The 21,523-nt window shown below is 39.7% G+C and overlaps 1 protein-coding gene and 1 long non-coding RNA gene across 10 annotated transcripts in view; one reads left to right on the top strand and one right to left on the bottom strand.

The window, feature by feature from the left end:
• The window catches only part of EBF1 (EBF transcription factor 1), a 260,212-nt gene that overhangs the window by 184,359 nt on the left and 54,330 nt on the right, over positions 1-21,523 (top strand). For 5 of the 9 annotated variants that reach the window (XM_085236315.1, XM_085236313.1, XM_085236319.1 and 2 more), the window contains exons 9-10: positions 7,597-7,730; positions 15,309-15,435. In XM_085236315.1, the coding sequence (XP_085092441.1) occupies positions 7,597-7,730; positions 15,309-15,435 (261 nt within the window). The remainder of the gene's footprint in view (positions 1-7,596; positions 7,731-15,308; positions 15,436-21,523) is intronic. The other 4 variants (XM_085236314.1, XM_085236316.1, XM_085236320.1 and 1 more) reach the window with 1 other exon arrangement.
• LOC104913264 (uncharacterized) overlaps positions 15,429-21,523 on the bottom strand; it is a 351,168-nt gene continuing 345,073 nt past the window's right edge. The window contains exon 8 of the long non-coding RNA XR_014886512.1: positions 15,429-16,256. This is a non-coding gene — a long non-coding RNA (uncharacterized LOC104913264). The remainder of the gene's footprint in view (positions 16,257-21,523) is intronic.

The following is a 21,523-nucleotide window of genomic DNA, read 5'->3' on the forward strand; positions in this document are numbered from 1 at the left end:
AAAACCAGAGGGAGGTTTCCATTTTCAGCAGAGCATTGTAATCTTTAAAGCTTGCAAATCGTAAAGTCCCAAATATCAAGATGGTATAAGGAGGGGGTGGTGGGGCATTACATCCTCGTGCCTGCATTGCATAAAGCTGCATGAGTTATCTCCTTGAGGGGGAAACCTCTGTTACCCTGTTTCCTGCCAGCAGCTGCTTATTGTCAGGAGAGAATAGGAGAGAGAGCAGGCTGTGGTTTGGAAAAGGAAAGCAGGAAGATCATCACTTTATTAAGATAAACAGCAAATGCATTGTTTAGCTTAAGAATGAAGTCTTAATGCTCTGGTACAGTATGTAAAAAAAAAACTGCCACAGTCCCTTTCCCTGAAGCACCCGTGACGAACCCTTTGGGTCAGTTCTGTGGACTTCTCCCATACAGACCTGTTTGGTAAACTTCAATTCAGTTGCTTTTCGTTGCTTGTGCTGCGTACAGCTCCACTCTGGACTTGCCATGGTAACATTGCATTGGCATACAGGCTTTGTAGAGTTCATTCTTTTTCAGTGTGCTTGAAGTAAGTCAGCAGAAGATAGCTAATCCTGCTTAATAGGAACGAGAAAATTATTTCGGAAGAAAACCAAATCAGACTACAAAACCAAGCCCCCCAAAAGCAAGCTCAAGCCCTCCTTTGCTTATTTGGTTCCCTTTATCAAACTGAAAAAATTTGGAAAATGATAATTTTCAGTCTTGGAAAAAAACAAAAAAATAGAACACCTTTTCCCATGATAAAATAAAATTGCTCAAGTGGGAAATCAACATTAAAAGGTGGTAAATGGAACAATCCTTCTCCCCCATGTAAAACCTACAATTTGAGAAAGTGTGTTTTTCTCTCCTTTTAAAGGAGTAACACACTTTGCCAAACTAGCAGTGTTGATCAAAAAGACCTTCAGCATTCCAACAAGAGTCCATCGGATGTACTCCAGTGTACACCTTCAGCTCCTGGTGCCATGGGAAATGAATTTAGGCTCAAGTCATTCTTGAGCACTGCCCTGCCCAGAGGTGCAACCCCCATATGATTTCAGGGGTACCAGAGGGTAGATTAGACAATACAGAAAAGCTGTGGAAATCTCAGTTTGTACTACTACATCCATATGAAATGGGAGAACGCATTTCCATATTCGTTACATAGCTCTGTACAGTTTTGCTCAGAGCACTGCTCAACTGCCTTAAAAATTCAGTTTTTTATTCCCCAAGTTCTTCAGCTGGGCTTATAAACACTTAAGTGGTTTGCTGAAACACAACTTGAATAAGTCGTGGTTTTGAGTGCTTAATACTGATTTGTCTTGATCTGAAAATTGGTAGTTTGGTGAAAGTGGTTAACAGGTTGCAGGATCAGACCCATAAGCTGTGGCTTAATCTGTGGCTCATATATTTAGTTAGCCTGGAATTAGGTTTGATCCGAGGGGAAAAAAAAATAGGGAAAAAAAAAAAAAAAGGAGAATTAAATTTAACTCCAGTACTTTCTCTAATATGAGTTATAAATTTCTCTGGAATCCCAATTTTAACTGGCTTTATGCAGCTTTCCTTGCATGTCACAATGCCCTCAAAGAGAAGAAAAATAAAAGCATGTACCCCATCATTTAAAATCCTGTTGTGATGCAGCAACTGTTGTCAGAGCCTCATCTATGGAATAATGGAGAATGAAACCACACTTCATGATAAAGACTGCAGGCGAGGTCATTCTTACAGTCAGTAGCACAAACTGGATATTAATCATAGTGCAAATACATTTCAGAAGCTAAAGAAGAGCAGTCCCAAAGCCCTGCTGATAGCTGTGCATCCCACTAATTCACCTCGGTGGAAATGTACCTCTGAGCTCAATTAACCCCTATCCCAAGGCCACCCATAAACTTTGTGGTAAATATGTTTTTTTTCCCCCTGCCTCTGTTTTCTATCAGTGGAATAGATCACTTCTGTCGGGGGATAAAAAGCTATCTCTGTTTATAGACGTGGGTCCCTCATTATGGATCTAAGTATGGGGGGGACTTGTACCAGTAGCTCATTGAATTGATGAATTCAGATGCCCAGCTCCTCCAGTTGCTGTTTAAGGCAGCTAGCTGTGCCCAGAAGGAGGGATCTCCTCATACAAATTGCCTACACACAAGTTGGTTGCTGAACGTGTAGAAGAAGCTATGGGATGTTATTGCTGTTGCTTTGTTATTATTGTTATTAGTATTATTAGGACCGTTATTATTCTCTCTTCCAAGCATTGTTCACAGGCAAATTGGAAATGTGGTAATTAGGCCCTGACTGGTAGTGTAGCATTAGTGTCCTGAGCCAAAGTTCAACGCTCTGAAATGAAATTTAAACCAATTAATCTGTTAGATTTTTATCGCTTGTCCGTGTTTTCTCAGCAATTCCCTCAGCACGCGGCCTTTGATCAACTCTCATACAAAAGCTAAAATGTGTGCCTGCTGCTAGCAAGATGGGGCTGACATTAACATGGCACTCATAAAACAATCAGAGCAGTGAAGCCCTCAAACAGACAGGGCATAGTAATATTTAATAAAAGCGCACACATAATCTTCAGAATTAGCATTTTGTGCCTTGCAGTACCTTTGGGAGAAGAGCTTTTATTTGTGGAGTGATCATTATTATAACAAAGAAGAGCTACCTAATAATTTCCACTTTAACTCTGCAATATGCCACGAGCATTTCTGAACCATTATGCTAAACTGTGGAGGGGTAATCATTTTATTGTCACCGTTTGAAGGAAGAAAAATCCCTGGTATATGAGTAGCTAGGGGAGCACGGGAACACTGGAACCCGCTGGTACACGCAGCACAGAACTTTCCCTTTCTGCTCACAGTCCGCTGAGTTGGTACCTACCACCCTTTGTATGGATGATGGCAAGATTTTAACAGCATGTATTCTAAGGGAACATGAAGACTTCAAAAGGACATTGTTCTTCTTGAAACTCATTAAGGTTTTTTGCCCGTAAATCCTTAAAATTTATTGATGGAGAACTTAGCTTTATTGATAGAGAACTTAGCTTTGAAGGCAGCAGGAAAATTATTATTGCTTTCCATAAGTTTGGGACTCTTCCTTCTATAATCTGTCTGTTAACTCAAGCTGAAGTAGCAGTGCAATAAAATAAGTCAGATGTTAACACTGATTTGTCTTGATATTCTGTGAAGGAGGAGATCAGCTCATTAAGGCTCATAACCACTGGGCCACTGCAGTGGGTGGAGGATGTGACCACATCACCTTCGCAAGGGGTGCAAGGTCCACGCCTGCAGTCTGAAGGATTTTTCCTTAGACCAGCAGAGTTTGGAAAGTGTGCATTAACTAACACCAGGCCACAGAGAGTTGGATTAAGTCTTTTCTGATAGTTAGGCTACCAAACTCTTTTTGTTCCAGTTAAACAGGCTGCCAGCTGGTGTTCTGTTTTGTTTTTTAATGTTGATATATAAGAATTTTTATTATAATTCTTCTCTGAAATAACACTCTGTCCATGCTATCCATCCTTCTACTTCATTGCCATTATTGGAACTGGCCTGAAGTCTTTCACACTGTAATCTTCGTCAGTAAAGTTTTGGTTTCTCAACTAAAATCTTTTTGTTCCACAGAAGAACACAAATTTGATGTAGCTTTTTTTTTTTCTGTTTGTTTTTAAAACATCATTTCAGAAATGATGCCCTAATGTTACAAAATGTCATCTGATGTGATAATATTTTGAAACAAAATGTTTTGTTTTTCTTGGAAGTGTTAAAAAGCATTATAGCTAATTTCAGATGGAGAATCTGGGACTTTGTTCCTAAAAATGATTTGTACTTTGATTTCTCTTGTGACCAAGACAAAACGTAGAAAAGTTGAGGTCTGCAATGAAAAGAGGATTCTGCCTAGCTCTGTTTTTCTAGGGTGCACAGAAGTAAACACCTTCCAGACAGCACTTTGAAAGTTGCCAGATGGTTAACAGAAGAAATATGAAGAGCTGAGGGCCGGAGCCGGCCAGACGTGTGTACCTGAGGCATAAATAGAACTGAGGTCATAGCATTGCCATCCTCCTGATGTTTCTGCTGATGATGCTGGCAAATGGTACCCGATTATTCCATCCTGCTTCCTGGTGCTCCATGGAAAGGGCCTGGGAAGTGCAAAGAATTTAGCAAGACCAACATTCCAAACAACACCAGCTGTCACAAAGTGGTCATTGTATAAACATGTTTTGTGCCTCCAAAAACAGGCAGCAGTCTGGATGCCTCCGTCAGCATGTCTCCTTGGGCGTCCTTGGGTTGCAGCCATCAGCATGGCTTAGGGACATGATTTAGTAGGCAGTATTAGTGGTAGGTGGTTGGTTGGACTAGATGATCTTAGAGGTCTTTTCCAGCCTTAGTGATTCTATGATTATCTTTGCCCACGGTGGTGGTTGAGTCACTTTCCCTGGCGGTGTTCTATAAATGTTTATATGATGTAGTGAGGGACATCCTTGAGTGGGGAAATACTGGTGGTAGGTGGATGGTTGGGCTAGGTGATACTGGAGGTCTTTTCCAACCTTGGTGATTGTGTGGCTTTATTCTGTGATTCCTTTGTGGGTCAACACCTTCATGCAACCCTTCCAATCTTTACAGAGATGTGCATTTTAAGATAAAAGACAGAGCTGTGTGGGGAAAGCTGGGAAGTTCCAGTGTTCTTTGTGTTGGTCCCAGGGAAAAATAATACCACATTGTGTGGGAGTGCACAGTACTCTTTTGCTCCTCAGGTTTTTCCTGTGGCAGATACAAAAGTGCCTTGCTTATTAAACAACCCAGTCCTCACTTTTCCTCCTCGGAGGAGATGTCCTGGGCTGTTGCCACCAGATTCATCGAAGTGCAACGTTTATAAAAGATGAGAATCAAACACGCAAAGCAGGACGTGCAGCCTAACACCTTGCAGTGAGTGTAGTGTAGCTACTGCAGCAAAGATCACAGGACAAACAGCAAGACCTTTGGTGGGGACTGGCAATGGCACAACAGTGTCTTGCATTCATTTTAAAGCTGAATTGATTCTATAATTTTGAAGCCTGCATATGTTTTCCGTTAATGGGTTATGGTCTTAAACAGCTTTTATTCACTGGTATTTAGGAAAAAAATGTTGCCGATAGTCTTTAAAGAAAAGTAGCTCGTTCTCTAACACATGGGAAAATGGTTATCTTTGGGTTTTATGGTGGTGTGTGTGTCCACAATCGACTGGAAATAGTAGAAAGGGTGTAATTTGGAAGTGATTTTATTTTTTATTTATGAAAAGGTTTGATTCTGTGAAAGAGCTAGATGGCATTTTGAAAAGCTGCTTTCATTGTAAACCCATTGCTGTGAGCTCGGCTGAAAGGAAAGCATTTCGTTTTGGACTTTGCAATGGTTTTATGCACATTTTTATGCAAGTAACTTGAATCCAAATTAAACATATTGAAGTTACCTCTGTGTGTGCGCTGCATTTTCATGATGGTAATGTTAAGATGTTTCTTTTGTTAGCTCATGTAAAACTTAATGGCTGTGCTCTGCCAAGTTTGAAGCAGAGTAATGATTTTTTTTCAGCATGTGTGTGTTTGTGTTTTTCACTGGTGCTGGCATCCCCACCAGCTGAAGTAGTGGAAAACTTTGTGCCTGACACTTAGAACCTTTTGTAGGTGGGAACAGGGTCTGTTTGCTCACCATGGATGCTCTCCATCACCGGTGGTGCAAGTCTGCAGCAGAGCCCACAGTAACACTGCTAAGGGTGACTCACCAGCTCCCTTCCCAGCTCCCTCTCATGCTGCCTGTCCTGCCCAAGGGCTGAAGGAAGGCATTAACTCCAACCAAGCGGAACCCCACTAGATAATCATAAAGATGTACAGTGTCTCTTTAGCACTTTATGTCTGGAGCACTTTAAGGCATGCTTCTGTGAATTAATGAATTTACTGTCCTTATGTTTAAAGCAAAGCAGGGCAGGGGCTGTGCCACCACTCAGCAATGTTAAGTAATTCATGGATGCAAGGGTTTTATCTTGGGTTGTGTTAATATGCAGGTGACTTTCATACCTCCTGTTTTCCTACTATATCCTTCTTTAATAAGTTTATGAAAGCTCTCCCTTGAGTATTTCAGCAAATGTTCAACATTACAAACCAAACAAGCAGCTCCACCAGCCTTTTGACCAAATGGCAATGGACAGCCAAGTGCCAGCAACTTACAAGAAGAGGTTTATGTGCAGATATATGCACAGCTAATGAGGCTGTGTTGATTGACTCCTGAATGACACTGTAGGCGTAGTGCAGGCAATGGCAGCCTCTCTTGTACTTTCCATGGAGCCAGCCTCTTCTCTGAGCTCAGGAGTGGTTCACATCAAAAGGAAAGAATGTGTCTTTTCAGCACAGAGGCTGACTGGTGGAGTTTTGCTGCTCCTTAAGGTATCTTTCTTGTGGCTAATGAAATTGTTCAGATACTCTTTTTACTTCACGCAGTATCTAAGGATGTGGGGTCATAATTCTCTCTCCTGTAGTTTTAGCAAGGAGAAGTAGGTAGCGTTTGAGTTGGAGTTGTTTGTTTTCATCAACCTATACAGCCAACCTGAAACTCAACAGCTGAGAGTTACCCAGTGCTTTTTGGCCTGCTCGGATTGTTTTTACAGTAGTTCTTACTCCACTGGGCTCAAAACAGTTAAATTCTGATGTACTCCAGTACTGCAGAGGAGGAGAATCAGCCCGTGGATGTTTTTATTGCCCTACCCCACCAGTACATAAAGCTGACAATGCTTCGGCTTTCATAGCCTTAATACAGATGATCTTACACCTAGATTTGAGCTTTCTCCTTTAAGTTCTGCTTGAGTTTTCAACATCCCCTCAGGAGGCACTTAGTACATGTGTTGCCAAGAAAGTGGCTCATGAAAGTGGTGACAGACTCTATGAATAAGGCGAAATGCATTGCACACACTTCTTAATTACCCAGTAGACACAACGTAAGTGGAGTGACGAGGTGGCAGGATGGTGGTTTCTGGTTTTGTGAAGTTTTTTCTGTAGTTGTTAAAGCATCATGCAGAGCAAGGTGGTTTAATACTAGAACAACCTGGATCTGATTGTAAACAACTTAAATAAATGCTGAGGGTTACACCCTTTGTTTTTTTCTTTAGCCAATGTTTTCCATAGTATTTCTGGGAGTTTCCTTGATTAATTTAGGTTATGATGGATAATAAAGTGAGCTTACTGAAGATTGTTTTATTATTTCAGGAATTCTGCATTTCATGTACAAAAAAGGTAGAGATTTGTTCTAACTTCCAATTGGTCTCTGCTCATCATGCTGTGATCTATTATTTATCTATCCATATGTATTTATATATAAAATATACTATCTTTTTGTAGGCTTATAGAAGTTATTATTTTTTTCAATGTGGATAACAAACCCAAACAAACTAATTAAAAATAAAAATAGCTTCCAAAGATTGGAAGCTGGAGGTCATGGAAATGTACTAAAAAGAACACAATTGCTGAAATCTTTGTGTTACCAAGGGGGGAAAAATGAAAGCTCTTTTTATTTTATTTTTCTCAAGTCTTCCATCATTAAAATCTGGTTCTAACGGCAGAATACTTCTCTTTTTCATGTGTGTTGAAAAGCAGCTACACCATGTATCAAAGCCATCAGTCCAAGTGAAGGATGGACTACAGGAGGTGCCACTGTCATCATCATAGGAGACAATTTCTTTGATGGGTTACAGGTCATCTTCGGCACCATGCTGGTTTGGAGTGAGGTAGGTGTTGTCTGAACGGTAATATCTAATAGCTTTGTCTAGCTTACAGCTCTTCTGTCCTTTTTCTATGCCACATGCTAAATCAGCAACAAATGTTTAGATATGAATCGTTTCCTCATTCAATTTTATGTAAATAATTAGTCAGATGTACCTGTGGCAGAACTACATTATAACCAGGGGATTTGCATCTCCTCTCACTGGCTCAGAATTTAGTTCAGTGTCTTTTTTTTTTTTTTCCCTCAAGAAAAGGAAAGGATAAATGTCTGTGTGAATAATTCTGCATTTTGCACTACAATAGCTAGGGGCCCACAGGAAACAAACGTTTAAGTGATCCTGCATTCCAGGGAAACCGGCTGCTTGTAGCTGCAGCTCAGTGGAGTGGAGATTGCAGAAATTCAGCACCTCTGAGTGGCATGTCCTGAAAGTGTACATTCAGTGTTGTATCCGCATGAAAAATACAGCCTCACTGTATCCATCAGGGTCCACTATAGCTTGAGTAAACCTTCTTTTCTTTGTTTCTCATCCATTTTTACTGTTGCTGTTACTCCTAGCTACTTAAGCCTCTCTTTTCCAGGCGCAATATTAGATATGAAGTCTGGTAGTCCTCATAAGCCTGTGGAATGTCAAGTCCCAGGTAGCACCACCCAAATAGCCACTTCCATGTGCAGGGCAGCGTTCCCACTGGCCTCATTGGCATAGGATGGCAGCTCAAAGGAAAGGTTTAATTTTTGCCTATATGGCTTTCTGAAAGAGTATTGGAAGTTTTATTAAAAAAAAACCCACAATGATATTTTTAGGAGTGTAGTACTGGAATAAACAAGCTAAGAGGCAGACCTGCCTTTCCAAACTGACTGAACAATTCTTTCTTAGTGACACGAGGAGCTTCTGATCCTTTGCCTTTTCTCTTATAGATATTAAATCACTATTATAGCTTAATTAATATCCAGTGCATTCTCCCTTCTGATTCCATTGCACGTACGGCAGCGTCTATTCCATATGAAGAGTATCCTCTAATGTCCTTCATGGGCTTGATGGTTCTCTCTCTGTCTCATTCTTCAACTTGAGGACAAGTGTGGATGAAAGAGCATTCCAGAAAAGGAGATATTTTAAATGAGCCCTATTCTGAAACCCTCATGTGATCATGAAAATGCCCCCTGGGTCCAGTGTAAGCATTTTGTGTGTAAGGATTGAAGCCATTACAGCTACAGACATTTTAAAAGGAAAGGTGAAGAGGTTGGAAGGAAATTGCTTTGGTTTTGGGCAGAATTGGATCTTTCATTATAAATCTTGATTCTGTTTATTAGTGGAAGCCATTAATTGGCAAATTCTAACCCCAGGTAAGTGAGTGCCACTCAAAACATTGTTGATGATGCTTACAAATTCTTGTCACAAAATTAATAATGCTATAGATGGGGCCCAGATCAAAGTCAGTCTGTTGCTGTGAATGCTGTAACGGGCTGCAAGTAACGGGCTTTGAGTCAAAACTATTTCAGTATCTCTCCCATAAAGAATTAGTTCTCAGTTTCATGACCCATGAGAACGATAGAAAATTCTATTGGGGAAAAGAAATTACTTCTAAAAGAAGCAGACAAACATGGTCAACAAGTGCAGAAAGGCATCAGCTGTCTAAATAACCCCTAAGTGATACTGATGTATAAATAATTGAAATTACACATATCAGCCACATACAAAGTACAAAACAAGTTCTTTCATTTGCCTTCCCACATCTGAAAATGTCTGGCATATTTCAGTGCTCAGGAAGAATATTTTTGCTTTACTTTAATAGTGTAGACTTGAACTACCCATTTTCTGAATATCAGTATGATTTTAAATCTGGAGCAGGTCCATCCCAAGCTGCCAGACGGACCTGGTTTCAAACAGCTCATTTTGTAATTGAATTCAACAAGAATTCTTGATTTCTCCCTGTTGGTTCATGGATCCAAACAACGCATGGTTTAACTGAGATGCATAAAATCTAAACCAAAACTAGACAGGAGGAAACTAAAGGAAAAGAATGAGCATTGTGAAGTATGTTCACATGGATTTATCTAGTATCACTTCAAATTGTAATTTCGTGTGGTTTGGGGGATGCAGTCTAAATTAAGTATCATTTTGCCACAGACTTTGCATAGGACCTTGGGCAAATCACATAATCTGCTTAAAGTTCAATTCCCTTTCTCCAACATCGTAATAAGATTAGTCACCTTCTTCAGAGAGGTGCTGGGAAGATAATTATCATAAAGGTCCTATATTACTTGGATTTTATTATAGCAAAACCCATGTAAGTACCTGAGATGCATGGATATTTAAAGTATAAATCCTACCACTATTGAGAAGCAAAGCTAAAAACCAAAAAATATCGTTCATTTTAAGGGTGTGTTTGTTGATGTCAAGCAGCATACGTTATAAATAATTTGAAGTGTAAATAATATATTTTTAATTTATTTTACATGTATTCAAGTTTTGTAATTGAAATATTTATATGCTTGAAATGGAGTACACTGTTTAAAAAGGAGGTTTAAAATGGTTTCAGAAACACGTATTTATTATTTAAACATATATTTTAGCTGTAAACACTCTAACATAATTACAACCTTTCTCAGCCAGGGAGAACTAAATAAAAACTTAATTTGTCACATTAATTTTGTGCAGAAATGCAGATACCCTAAGCCAGCGGGTTCAATTAATCCTTAACTTCCATATTACTTTATAAAAATGACTTTAAGAGCCCTTGATATTTTTAGAATACAGCAAAACGAGCCATCTGATGCCTTTTTTTTTCAAGGGGCTTTGAGAACTGGTGGAGAAACAGTATGGTATATCGTGTTCACATGCTGAATCTGAACAGACAACTCCCAGCAAATAGTCTGTTTGCCAGATAGACTCTGCTTTTCTGTTTGCCCAGTCCACAAACAGGAGGATTTGTTATTTAGTTTTTTTACCCAGCACTGCACGTTGCTGCAAATATCCCAAATCTGAGCTGCTGATAAAATCCTATTATTGGGGGACCATAAATCCAAGAGTCGAGTTTCAGAGCAAGCACACATGATTGTGAAGACAAAATTAGTTTCTTATAAATATTCCACAATATTTGCTTAAAATGAGCTATTTCTTCAAACATTTTCCTGCCAAGAACATTCCTCCAGCTGCACAGAGTCAGCTGGAAACAACTTCTTTCTTTTATATTAAGAGAAGATGAAGCACTGAAACATCAGCTCTTTTGCCTTTGTACAGCACAAAAACAGAGCTTCATTTTTTTTTATGCTGCTGAATCGAATTCTGTGACACAGTTTTTTGTTTTGCTTTTCGTGTTTATTATTGATTTTGGAAGTCTCTCTTTTTGAGTGCTTATTTTGGAGGTCTGACTCATTTTTAAAAAATGAGTAGGCACCCTCATTCTGGAAGCCAAGGCTTATTAATCAGCATCTGGATGCCCAGCATTGAGGCACGCGAAGCCACTGGTCACTTTTGAAAATAGGTACCTTAAGGGTCCCATTCCTACTGCAAGGCATTCATTACCTTCAGTTTGTTGGATTCTTTTTTGTAATTCCTGTCCTAATAGTCTTCTTCACACAGAGTCCAAGTTAAATTTATGACCGATTGTCACCATTTCTCCAACCACAAACCAGAGCTCAAGCACGCAGAAATAAACTAGTGACTCAGATTAATGACATCTTCTTATAAAATGTCACTTTTCAAAAAAAGAAAGTAACCTGGCACTATGAAGAGTGTGAAATGATGCTGTATCACAGAAGAATGTCTAGAATATATTAGCAAACCACAGAAAGAGGCTTGTTGTACACAAACTCAATGTGTTTCAGATTTTGAAGGACATGCACCTCCGTCCATTCTGAATATCTGTAACTTGGGTTTTAATCCAATCCACAGCATGCACCAGTGAACAAGTAAGAGTTTATATAAAACGTCTAGTACAGATGCCAAGTACCAGACCACTTGAAAGTCCCTTGGGAGGAGGGTGCAGTTGGTAGTTTTTGTCCAACTCCAGATCTCAATTTGCCAACTACTGGATCGGGAAAGGAAGTTGGATTTGGGATTCTGGCTGCTTGGCTGATCTCCAAGTCACAAGTTAGTGCATTGCTCGGGGTTTACATCTAAACATGCTCAGAAATGTAGGTAATTCTTACAGATTCTTATTTCATGTCATGTTAGGTGTTGTGTTGTCTGTTAATGCAATATGTGTTTTCACCTGAGGTTAGAGCATCACAATGCCCACACTGGGTGAGACATGGAGGTTCATCTTCTCTATGTATTGTATTTGGCAATGGGCAATGGCAGATGTCTATGAAAGCAATGCGGTGAACATATAATGATGTTTCGCAAGAAGTTCAACACTTTGGGTCTCAGAGGGCTCCAGAAATGGCATCTTTATGTTTAAGATCACCTGATTCTAATAGCTTACCTCTTCCAGGAGCTTTGCATGCAAATACTAGACAGGCTGTGCATTGAAAAAGGTGTAATCTGTGTCAGTGTGAGAGGAGAAAATGTGCTAGCAAAATGTGGTGGGAATTCCCCTGATCACACCACAGGTCAGCACTTCAACAGGACAATGTGCCTAGAGTAATTGAGATTAGGAGTAAATTTGCTCTGGCTGTGCACCCAGATCCATGCAGCACCTTTGAATCACACTGACTGCAAAACAGATTGAGGATGGTACATTTGATGATGTTGGGGAACCAGAGTTTAAGAACAGAGGTGGATTCAGAGGACAGGTTTCTAAGTAGTGACATTTTTTGTCTCTGAAAGCCAATTTCTTGAGCCAGCGACAATATAGGGGAATACTGGTATGTAACCAAGTTAGCTAATTCCTTTCTGTGGGCTTGAGAACCAAATGTTGATCCAGAAGGCCAGGTACTTCTAGCTCAATGCTGCATTCCTGATAGTGGTCAGTGGTAGAGGTACGGAGAAAAAGCTAAAGGAAGAGGAACGTGTATTCTCCACATACATCTCCCAGGCTTCAGTTCCAGAGAAGAGAGGAATAAAATATATACTGATTATCCTAAACCATATAACTTTAGACATAATGTTCACCCTTTGGGAATGTGTGGGAGACAGTATTGTATATTTGTGGTTTTAAACACAGTTAAACTTATTTACTTCAGAGCACAAAGGAAAACCAAACTGTTTGTGGAGAGCAAACCAGGAAACTTGCTTAACTCTCCCCAGCTCTCTGTAACAATGGACCATAAATAGGTCAGACATTTCTTGGGAACTAGTGAAGATGAGTATTGGAAAATGCCACAAATTATGTTTAAAGAACATTAAAGTGGTGACAGACCAGTAAATGTTGGGAAATTCAAAGATACAACCAGAAGCTGCCTGTATAGCTCATGCCAGAATGCGGGTGAGGGATGTGGGGCACACACTGATGCAGTCAGACTAGCACGTTAACCTTCAGTATTAAAATCCTTGGCTGTATTTACAACCATTTTTCCTCTAAGAATGATATGAATTTTTTCTCACCTTGCCAGCCCACCCAGCTGACTAGAACTACCTGAGGGTGGGATTTATGTCAGCTGTGCTTGGCTGCCTACAGTTAAGCATCTAAATTTGTCGCCTTGGTTAACTGGAGAGAGGTAGATACTTCCAGGGAGCAGCTTGTGCTAACTGAGAGGCGTCTAAAACCATGGAAGGAAATTACTGCTGTGTTTCTGCTGATGATCGAGGGCATGTAGAGCATTAGCCTAGAGTTTATGACTTTGGTCAGCTCAATTTTAAGGCAACTCAGTTTAAGTAAAAGGGATCCTTAGAGTTGTTTGTTTTGACCAGTAGATAGAGTGAGTAATTTGGGGAAAAAAGCATGTTCCTTTCAAAAATAAGTAAGTTCCTAAATCACATGGTTTCAAAGACCTCTTTGGAGCTCTCAGACAAGAACATTGATTCTTACATGATCATTTCTAAAATGACGAGTTGGGAGCTGATCCTATGGTATATGTGGAACTGAATAACATTTGGAATATTTGATGCTGATAGAGTTGTTTTTAATCTTCAACTTGATCTAACACTAATTTTCTTATTTTAAATATGGAGAACTTCCTACTGTGAATGCCATTTCCTGCAGTAACACAGATGGCTCTGAGACAGACATTCCTCTCCTCTGTTTTTTTTTTTTTTTTTTTTTCTGTTTTGTTTTTTGTTTTTTTACAGACTGCTTTATTTGGGAATTTTAGCTTTGTTGGCAATTTGTGATATAGGCTTGGAGCAACAGTCCTGTGCCCTAAACAGTGACCTGCTCAGAAGCCTAATTTTTTTATAGGATCTCACTGTGATTTTGAAATACTTCATTCCTGGTAAAAAACAAAGTCTAAGTCAGCTTTTATTAAAAAAATAATAACAATGAAATAGTATTAAATTGTATTTCCTAATCCAGGACGTAAGTCAGCTGACAGCACTGAGTTATTGTCTGCTTAGGGTACCTGTGGCTTTGATCATAGACAGGGGTGGTTGTAGGCCTGGTTGGTTGTGTTTTAAGGTGCCCAAGAGTAGGGTAATGCATGTGCTAGAGCTGTATCTTGTTTGCTGGATACAGTCATGGCACCTTTTCTATGTACCTCTTTTTTATTTCTCCTGTCTGGGGTGGCAGAATGAGTGAGAAAATGACATTTCAGTGATGGGGAGAGCAATTCTGTAGTTTCTGAACATAGCAAAAATTTTCAGTTAAAGTGCAAGAAACTAGTGAACTTCTAAATGGTTCTAATATTATTTTCAAGGAGTATGTTTTAAATCCAGCCAATAATCCTAGCAGAGTCCAGGATGAGAAGCACTGACCCATCCCATCCTTCTGTATGGAGTACAGGAGCACTAGTCCTCTTAGCAAGAAAGTTAAGTTTTCTATTTGTTACCTGCACGTAGAGGAGACCTCTCAGAGGTGTGTCAGCCATTGCAGTGGATGCAAACTGGAACAAATGGATAAATGGTTATATTTGGCTCACCTCTTTTGAGGGCTTTGATCATTTGCGAGGAAACCTCCTGCATCGTTCAGAAACCCAACTTTGCATTTCCACAGTAATCAGTTATGCCTCCAGAAAATGAATAGGAAAGAGTCTCTAATTAAAACTGCAGCACATGGTGCTTTTGCAGTGTACAGATGTCAGCTGGTGACCAGTTTTAAAAGCCTGCCTCGCTCAGCTTGCACTGGGCAGCCAATCTCAGCTGAAGGGATGTCACATGCAGAACCATGCATCATTTATCAGTTAGGTTTGCTGGACACTGCCATGACCCCAGAGTTCAACTGAACAAATGTAAGCATCTTGCTGGCGTAAGCTAAAGCTGTTGCATTAAACCAGGGCTAATGCTTGTGCTAGGAAGTGAGCGTTTGCCATGTATGAAAACAGAAATAATGTTGCTGTGGGTGAGAAGGGAGAATGCTTGTAAATATTGTAGTCTCTGGCTTTTGTGTGGGTTACATTGTGATTGTATTCAAACATTGACAGGTTAATTACATGTTTCAAAGCTTGTTTACTGTGATCTCAGAGGAAAGTGTTATTAAAGAAGTGTTCAGCATCTAACAGTGCTTTCCCCCCCCACCCCCTCTTTTCTCTTCTCAATGTTTTCCTCTAGCTGATTACTCCTCATGCCATCCGCGTACAGACACCTCCCCGGCATATCCCAGGGGTTGTAGAAGTCACATTGTCCTACAAGTCTAAGCAGTTTTGCAAGGGAACGCCTGGAAGATTCATTTACACAGGTAAGGATACTTCAGTGCCAGATATAAAGTGGAGAAATAGGGTAGGCTCGATACGGCTTAGCTTTTATCATTAAAAGCTGTACCACATTTTATTATTTGGGCTGAGCACATCATTGAAGATACCAGTATACGGTTGAATTTCTGAAATGGAGGAATGTAGAGATGAATCAGAAGGCATACCAGTGTGGGATGTTTGTTTGCTTGTTGGTCCTTGCTGTAGGGCATCTCTTTACCTGGGAGCTATGGGTGTGAAGAAATGAGCCGGACACATAGTGTGTTCACGAACCTGCTTTCCAAGAAATAGTCTTGCTAAAAATCTGCATCTCATGTTGTAATAGGGCCCGGCAAGTGTTGAAAGCAGCAGCCTGTTTGCCTTCCCATTTCCTTATAACATACTTGCTTCTGGCTTCTGCGGGGGCCATGTGGCTTTCACCCCAGTCAGTGCTTCAGACATAATGACTTGCCGTGTTTTGGGCTGGCATCCCATACTGAGACCACTGAGTAGGGTGCTCTGGCCTGAAGAGTTACTGACAAAACGGTAATGTTGATGTTAAATCACTCTCGGTATAGTAATATAGATGGCATGGGAAATAAACCAAGTAGCAGCCTACCTTTTAAAACAAACAAACAAACAAACACATGTATCTTAGATTCCTTGGAAGCTATGCGTGCTTTGAGAATTAACACCTTGCTCCAGGTTTGGATGTGCTTGTTGTTTGACCCATAGTGCAGACAGGACTACTGCTTCTGTAACTGTTTGCTTGAAGAACATCATCACAATCCAGTGCAATTCCTTGCCTCATCCTTGACTGCACCTGAAACTTTAAGAATAATACACCACATAAGTACATATTATGGATCATTCTGAGTTACACAGGGCACATACATTTATCCAGCTGTGGGTGTACACACAGGAGCTCAAGGCAGAGGATGGACTTCTGTGCTCTGATTAACAAAGCTCTCATTAGATTTCTTTAACACAGTGCAAGTTGAACAAAGGTGACGTATAAAGCTTTCTTCTTGCAAATACTCTCTCCTCCTTTGGGATTATGTGCTGGTTTTTTTTGTTTGTTTGTTTGTTGTTTTTTTTTGTGGGTCTTAGTGTTCACGTATTGCCTCACTCACTAAGCAGCAGACTTTGTTGTGTATTTATTGTGAGTAACATCAACAGTGTGTGGGAAGTTCATACATTGAACAATAATGCATCATATCATAAAGTTACTTAGGGTTGGAAAGTGCTGGAACAAAAGAAAAAGGGCGAAATTGCCAGCTGGTGCAAATTGGCAGCCTGCACCACATGAAAGTGTCAGCCAGAGCTCTGGACAGTTTCACTGTGAATCCTTTCCCTTCCTGACTTCATACAGTAAGCTGTGCTCTCCTTCTGCTTGTTGGTAAGCCACTGGGCTGGCTGCAGTTTGGCCAGTGAAATGGAAAGTGTGCACGCAAAGTGACAGACAGGGAGGAAACCTGACCCTTCTCAACCATACAAAGAAATTTATGGGGACTTCTTTATGCAATTTAAATGGTAAGATGGCTCGGACCCATTTTGTTTTTCTTTTCAGATCACTGTTATATAGCTTTTGTAGGAGAAAGAAGAATGGCAGTCTAGCAGATGGTTGAATGTGGAAATAAGTTGTCCCAGTAGGGAAAGTATTTCTATATATGCCTTTTCAGGTTAGTGTTTGAAACACATGATTTTTCATTCAATAAACAACAGTTATGAAATACTAAACAACAATGACAAAATAAAAGGTGATCCAGTCTGTGGACAATTCTCGTACTTACGCGGCTTTTATGGAGTGATGGTGGATATGGAAATGCTATTGTGACTGAAATAGTACCTCCCACAATTTGCATCTTTTCAGTCCTTTCACAGGCAGCCTGATCTTAAATGTGTCTTTTTTTTTAAAGGACTAAATGAAACTAAAATAAAAACAATTAACGCATCCTGACCTTCAGAAGTGCCTTCCAGCCCTTTAAACAAAATGCAGGTTCGGTACACGCCTGCCGATTAGTTTTAGTTAATTGAAAATTATAGGATTGACCCAAGAGGAAAATTTTGTTTGCACTCCAATCACTTTTACAAATTAAGGAAAATTACCACAATTTTGTTTAGCTAAGGTTTCACACTGAGTTCACGAAATTAGCTCAGCCATCCCAACAAAGTCAGCACTTTGTTAGTGAGCACTAGAAAAAAACTAATAGTCTATGGTGTGTACAAACGAAGCATAGAAAAAGCTATGATGCTTTAGAGAACTAGGCCAAGTGTTTTTAATTAGGATTATTGGTTCATTGTAAGTTTTGAAGAACAATCAAACTAGCAGATTAGCTGTTTCTTTTAAAGCTAGAATTTCTTACCATTCATTTTTCCCATGAGAACTTGTTTTAACTCCCACATAGCACTATTTTTTTTCTTTTTTTTTCCCTTTTTTTTCCTTTTTTTTTTTTTTTTTTTTAACAAGGCCTGCAGGAAATGGACCAGTTGGAAGTTGGGATACAGTAACATTCCCCAGCATCACTCCAGCCGATGGGAGTTTTTCACAATGTTCTTCAGTGAACTCAGTGTTCTGGAACATATTACAAAACCACAGAGGCCAAATGTTTTCTCAGAGGAGTTTGGCCTCTGTTTTTGGCCGAAAACATTTCGGCATCACTTGCTGCTTATTTACCCTGTTATTAAGAACAAGAAAAGGGGAGAGGAGAAGAAGAAGGAAAAAATAAAAGAGGAGAGTGTGTGAGAGAGAGAAAAAGACCTGGGGTTTGTGGGCGGTGCAGGAGTTGATCAAGCGTAGTTTCCTTTCTGGTGAGAATGTCCCTGCTCGTTAATGGACCCATTTTGTGGTCAGGTCTCATTTAGAAGAAATTATTTTTAATCAGCGTTCAACAAAATATCCCCTCAAGCCACCTGGCTGTAAACTGTTTTTTTCTTACTGTTAAGTACTTAAGTTCTCAGAAGAAAATACCTAGTGACCCATTAATTTTAGCCTTTTTTTCCCCATTAACTGCAACTAACTTAGTAAAGTGATCTCTAAGTAGTCCATGTGCCATCTAAGGATCAAAGTCACATATATACAGAGAAATCCTAGATTTTGTAATTACTTCTGGAAGAAATATACCAGTGTCAGCTCTGTGCTTACAAGAAGAATTTTCTATTTCCCATCTGCAAAGCAGTGTATATTAGCACGCACCTACAGAGCAGTTATTTCTTAAATTTTGAGCTTTGACATTCCAGAGAGAACATTATTAGAAATACAGAAATATGAATACATTTTACCTCTGTGTTCACTTTGGAATTATATTGAAAAGTCATACTGCACCCAGAAGTATATGAGCCAGTGAAGCACCATGCTGGTTGGTGTTTCGTCGGGGAATCCTTTACCTGTAAATATCTTCAGATACTTAAGAGCACCAAATGAATTCTGCTTCATGTCACAACTTAGGAATTAAACATGTGCCACTAATTTATTTTAGGATTGGAAAAACTAAGATAAATTAAGAAGCCGTTATGGATACGTATCCCTAGTTAGTTTGTCAAGGCAACTCAGAGAATATATGGTTGAATTGAGGGATGAGAATTGAGACCGTTTTTTGACTCCTGGCCAGGCCTTTGAGATTTTTGGTTTTGCTTGGTATTTATTTATTTATTTATTTATGATGGACATCGTGGACAGTGTGATTTTCATGGATGAATTTTGCTGCGTATGGTAGTACCAGACTGTGAGATCTGAGTGAGAACTGCAGTGTGTAAGTGAAAGGACAGTTGTGCTCACCACGTGTTGGAAAAGATGTTCCACTTATGGTACATCCAAAAATGAACTACTTTGTGCCACCACCTGCTCCATTTAAGGTTTTGTGCTTTTGTTCCCAATCTAGAGCAGCAGATTAATAGGGGGCCAGAAGTACGTGGCCACAGAACGGTCTAAGTTATGTTCACAGATCTGCTTAGAATTGGAACCACTTACACCGTGATCTCTTATTCCTAAAGTTTCCAGTCCAGTAAGTTCCAGCGATTCCTTTGCAAAGGAAATTTTCTGCTATCAAGAAGACACCAAGGTTCAAAAGATGCATAATCAATGAAGCAATCAGCTTTCAGAATGAAGAGTTCTGGAGTTTGTAGATTGAAAAAATAGTTGGTAAGAGACAGACTGGCTGTCAGGAGATTCCTGTAGCCTTGGAGTCTTGTTAGTGGGTGGGCTTGACCCTTACACCAGCTAACCTTGGCCATAGCTGTGTATCTGCTATGTAAAAGCCTAGTGACAGTAATTCTCAATATCAGTAATGCACAAGCTCATTAGTTTTACAATGCCCCATTCACGTGTGTTTATTATTAAATCATAAGCACTTAAGTAGCAGATTAGTATAAATGAGGAGAGAAGGCCACCATCAACAGAACAGTAAAAATAAATAGAAAAGCCAGCATCTCTGTACTGTCTTGGATTTTATCCTGATATGTTTCTAAAATTCTTCATCCTCAAAGATATGATGACCATTAATCTGAAGTGAAATATAGAACGAATCAGTTCTCTAGAAAAGTGGCCAGAAGCTAGGAAATGAATGTCATTTGTTTTTAACAGCAGTTTTAACTGCCCTTCACTTATAAATAGAAAAGAGGTGTGTTAGAATAAAAAGTATCAGATATCTTGGAGCTAAATAGTCACGGAGTGCTACAGAAGAGCTGGTGCTCTCCCTGGGAACACAGGAGGCATTGAGTGGTGTGTGGAGCTCAGGGGCAGACCTGCCATTGGACTGAAGTAGTTGCACGATGCTCCTGGCTTTCTGCCACTGTAAGGGTTTTCTTTAAGCACTGAAGATCTGGGTCCACCATGCACCCAAACCAGTTGTCTGATCTTAGATATTACCTGCCATGGAAAGAGGAAGTAGCCCTCAGGAAATCTCTAGCTGAATTTAAGGTTGAACTCAGCCCTTTCTGAGTTCCAGTCCATTAACTCAGCTGCTCCGCTGAGCCTGTGCTACTACCTTGTCTGCCTGGACTCGCTGTAAATAAACTAATAAATGGTTGCACTTGTTCTAGTGCAAGAACTTAACATTTGTTATTTAGTCGTGGAGTTGGTGTGAAAGTTGCTGCAGAGGCAGCTTTTTAATGTTTGTTAGTATGTGTACGGTGAAGTGTGGACTGTTAGCAGGGTAGAATATTAGGAATATTATTAGGAAAGGTTGTTGGTTTAGTTTTCAGAAATTGAGGAAAAGAGGCTGGGAGGAATCAGAATTGATTGCAGGGAAAAGAGTATTATCAGACAGTGAGGAGGCGGTGAAGGTAGACTGGAAAATCCCTTTTGTATGCTAATAGGAACACAGAACCTGCATATCTTTGGTATTTCTTAAACACTGGCAGCACCATAACACACTGCAAGAAACAATCACTAAAAGTGTGCAGTGTACCTGTAGGACAGCTGCAAAATGAAAGCAATTACAGCAACCGTCAGAATAAAGCTGGCTGTGAAGGAAACATATTATTTTGCATATTTTATGTATACACTTTCCAAGAAATATGACCTTTATTTTCTAGTTAGAGGGAAGTGCAATCAGAGTGTACGCAGCAAAGGGTAGCTGGATCATTAAAAAGAATATTTTCTCTGATATTAGAAGTCTAAATGGGCACTAGTCCTTATTCACAACCTTGGCTTTTTCTGTCTGCCCTGAGTTAATAAGTGATAAGGCCAGAAGAGAAATAAATCACTGAGGTCCCTGTCCAAAGAAAACATATTGACTACAGCCAAGCAAATAACAGCCCATAACCAATGGTCCCATTCATCATTCATGTAATAGGGATATAAAGTATTCCCTACCTATGAAACCATAGAGTAGGAAAAAGCCTGATAAGCCCCCAATCTAAGCTATGTGATTTGATTATTAAAGGACATGAACTGTTTGTCACCTACCTTTAATCTTTAAGATGTGTTGCCATTTCTAAACTATAAATTTGTGGTAAAGGATTAGAAAGCTATTAACGATAAAGGTATAAACTAGAGTTTATAAGGAATCCTGCAATTGTCATGCAACCCTCTAGATCCTTGGAACCTTAACCCAATGAATATGATACAACATAGTTATCTGACCTTCAAAGCCA

The sequence above is a fragment of the Meleagris gallopavo genome, chromosome 15, assembly GCF_905368555.1.
Source record: "Meleagris gallopavo chromosome 15, MGAL_WU_HG_1.1, whole genome shotgun sequence".
In the NCBI taxonomy this organism is placed as follows: Eukaryota; Metazoa; Chordata; class Aves; order Galliformes; family Phasianidae; genus Meleagris; species Meleagris gallopavo.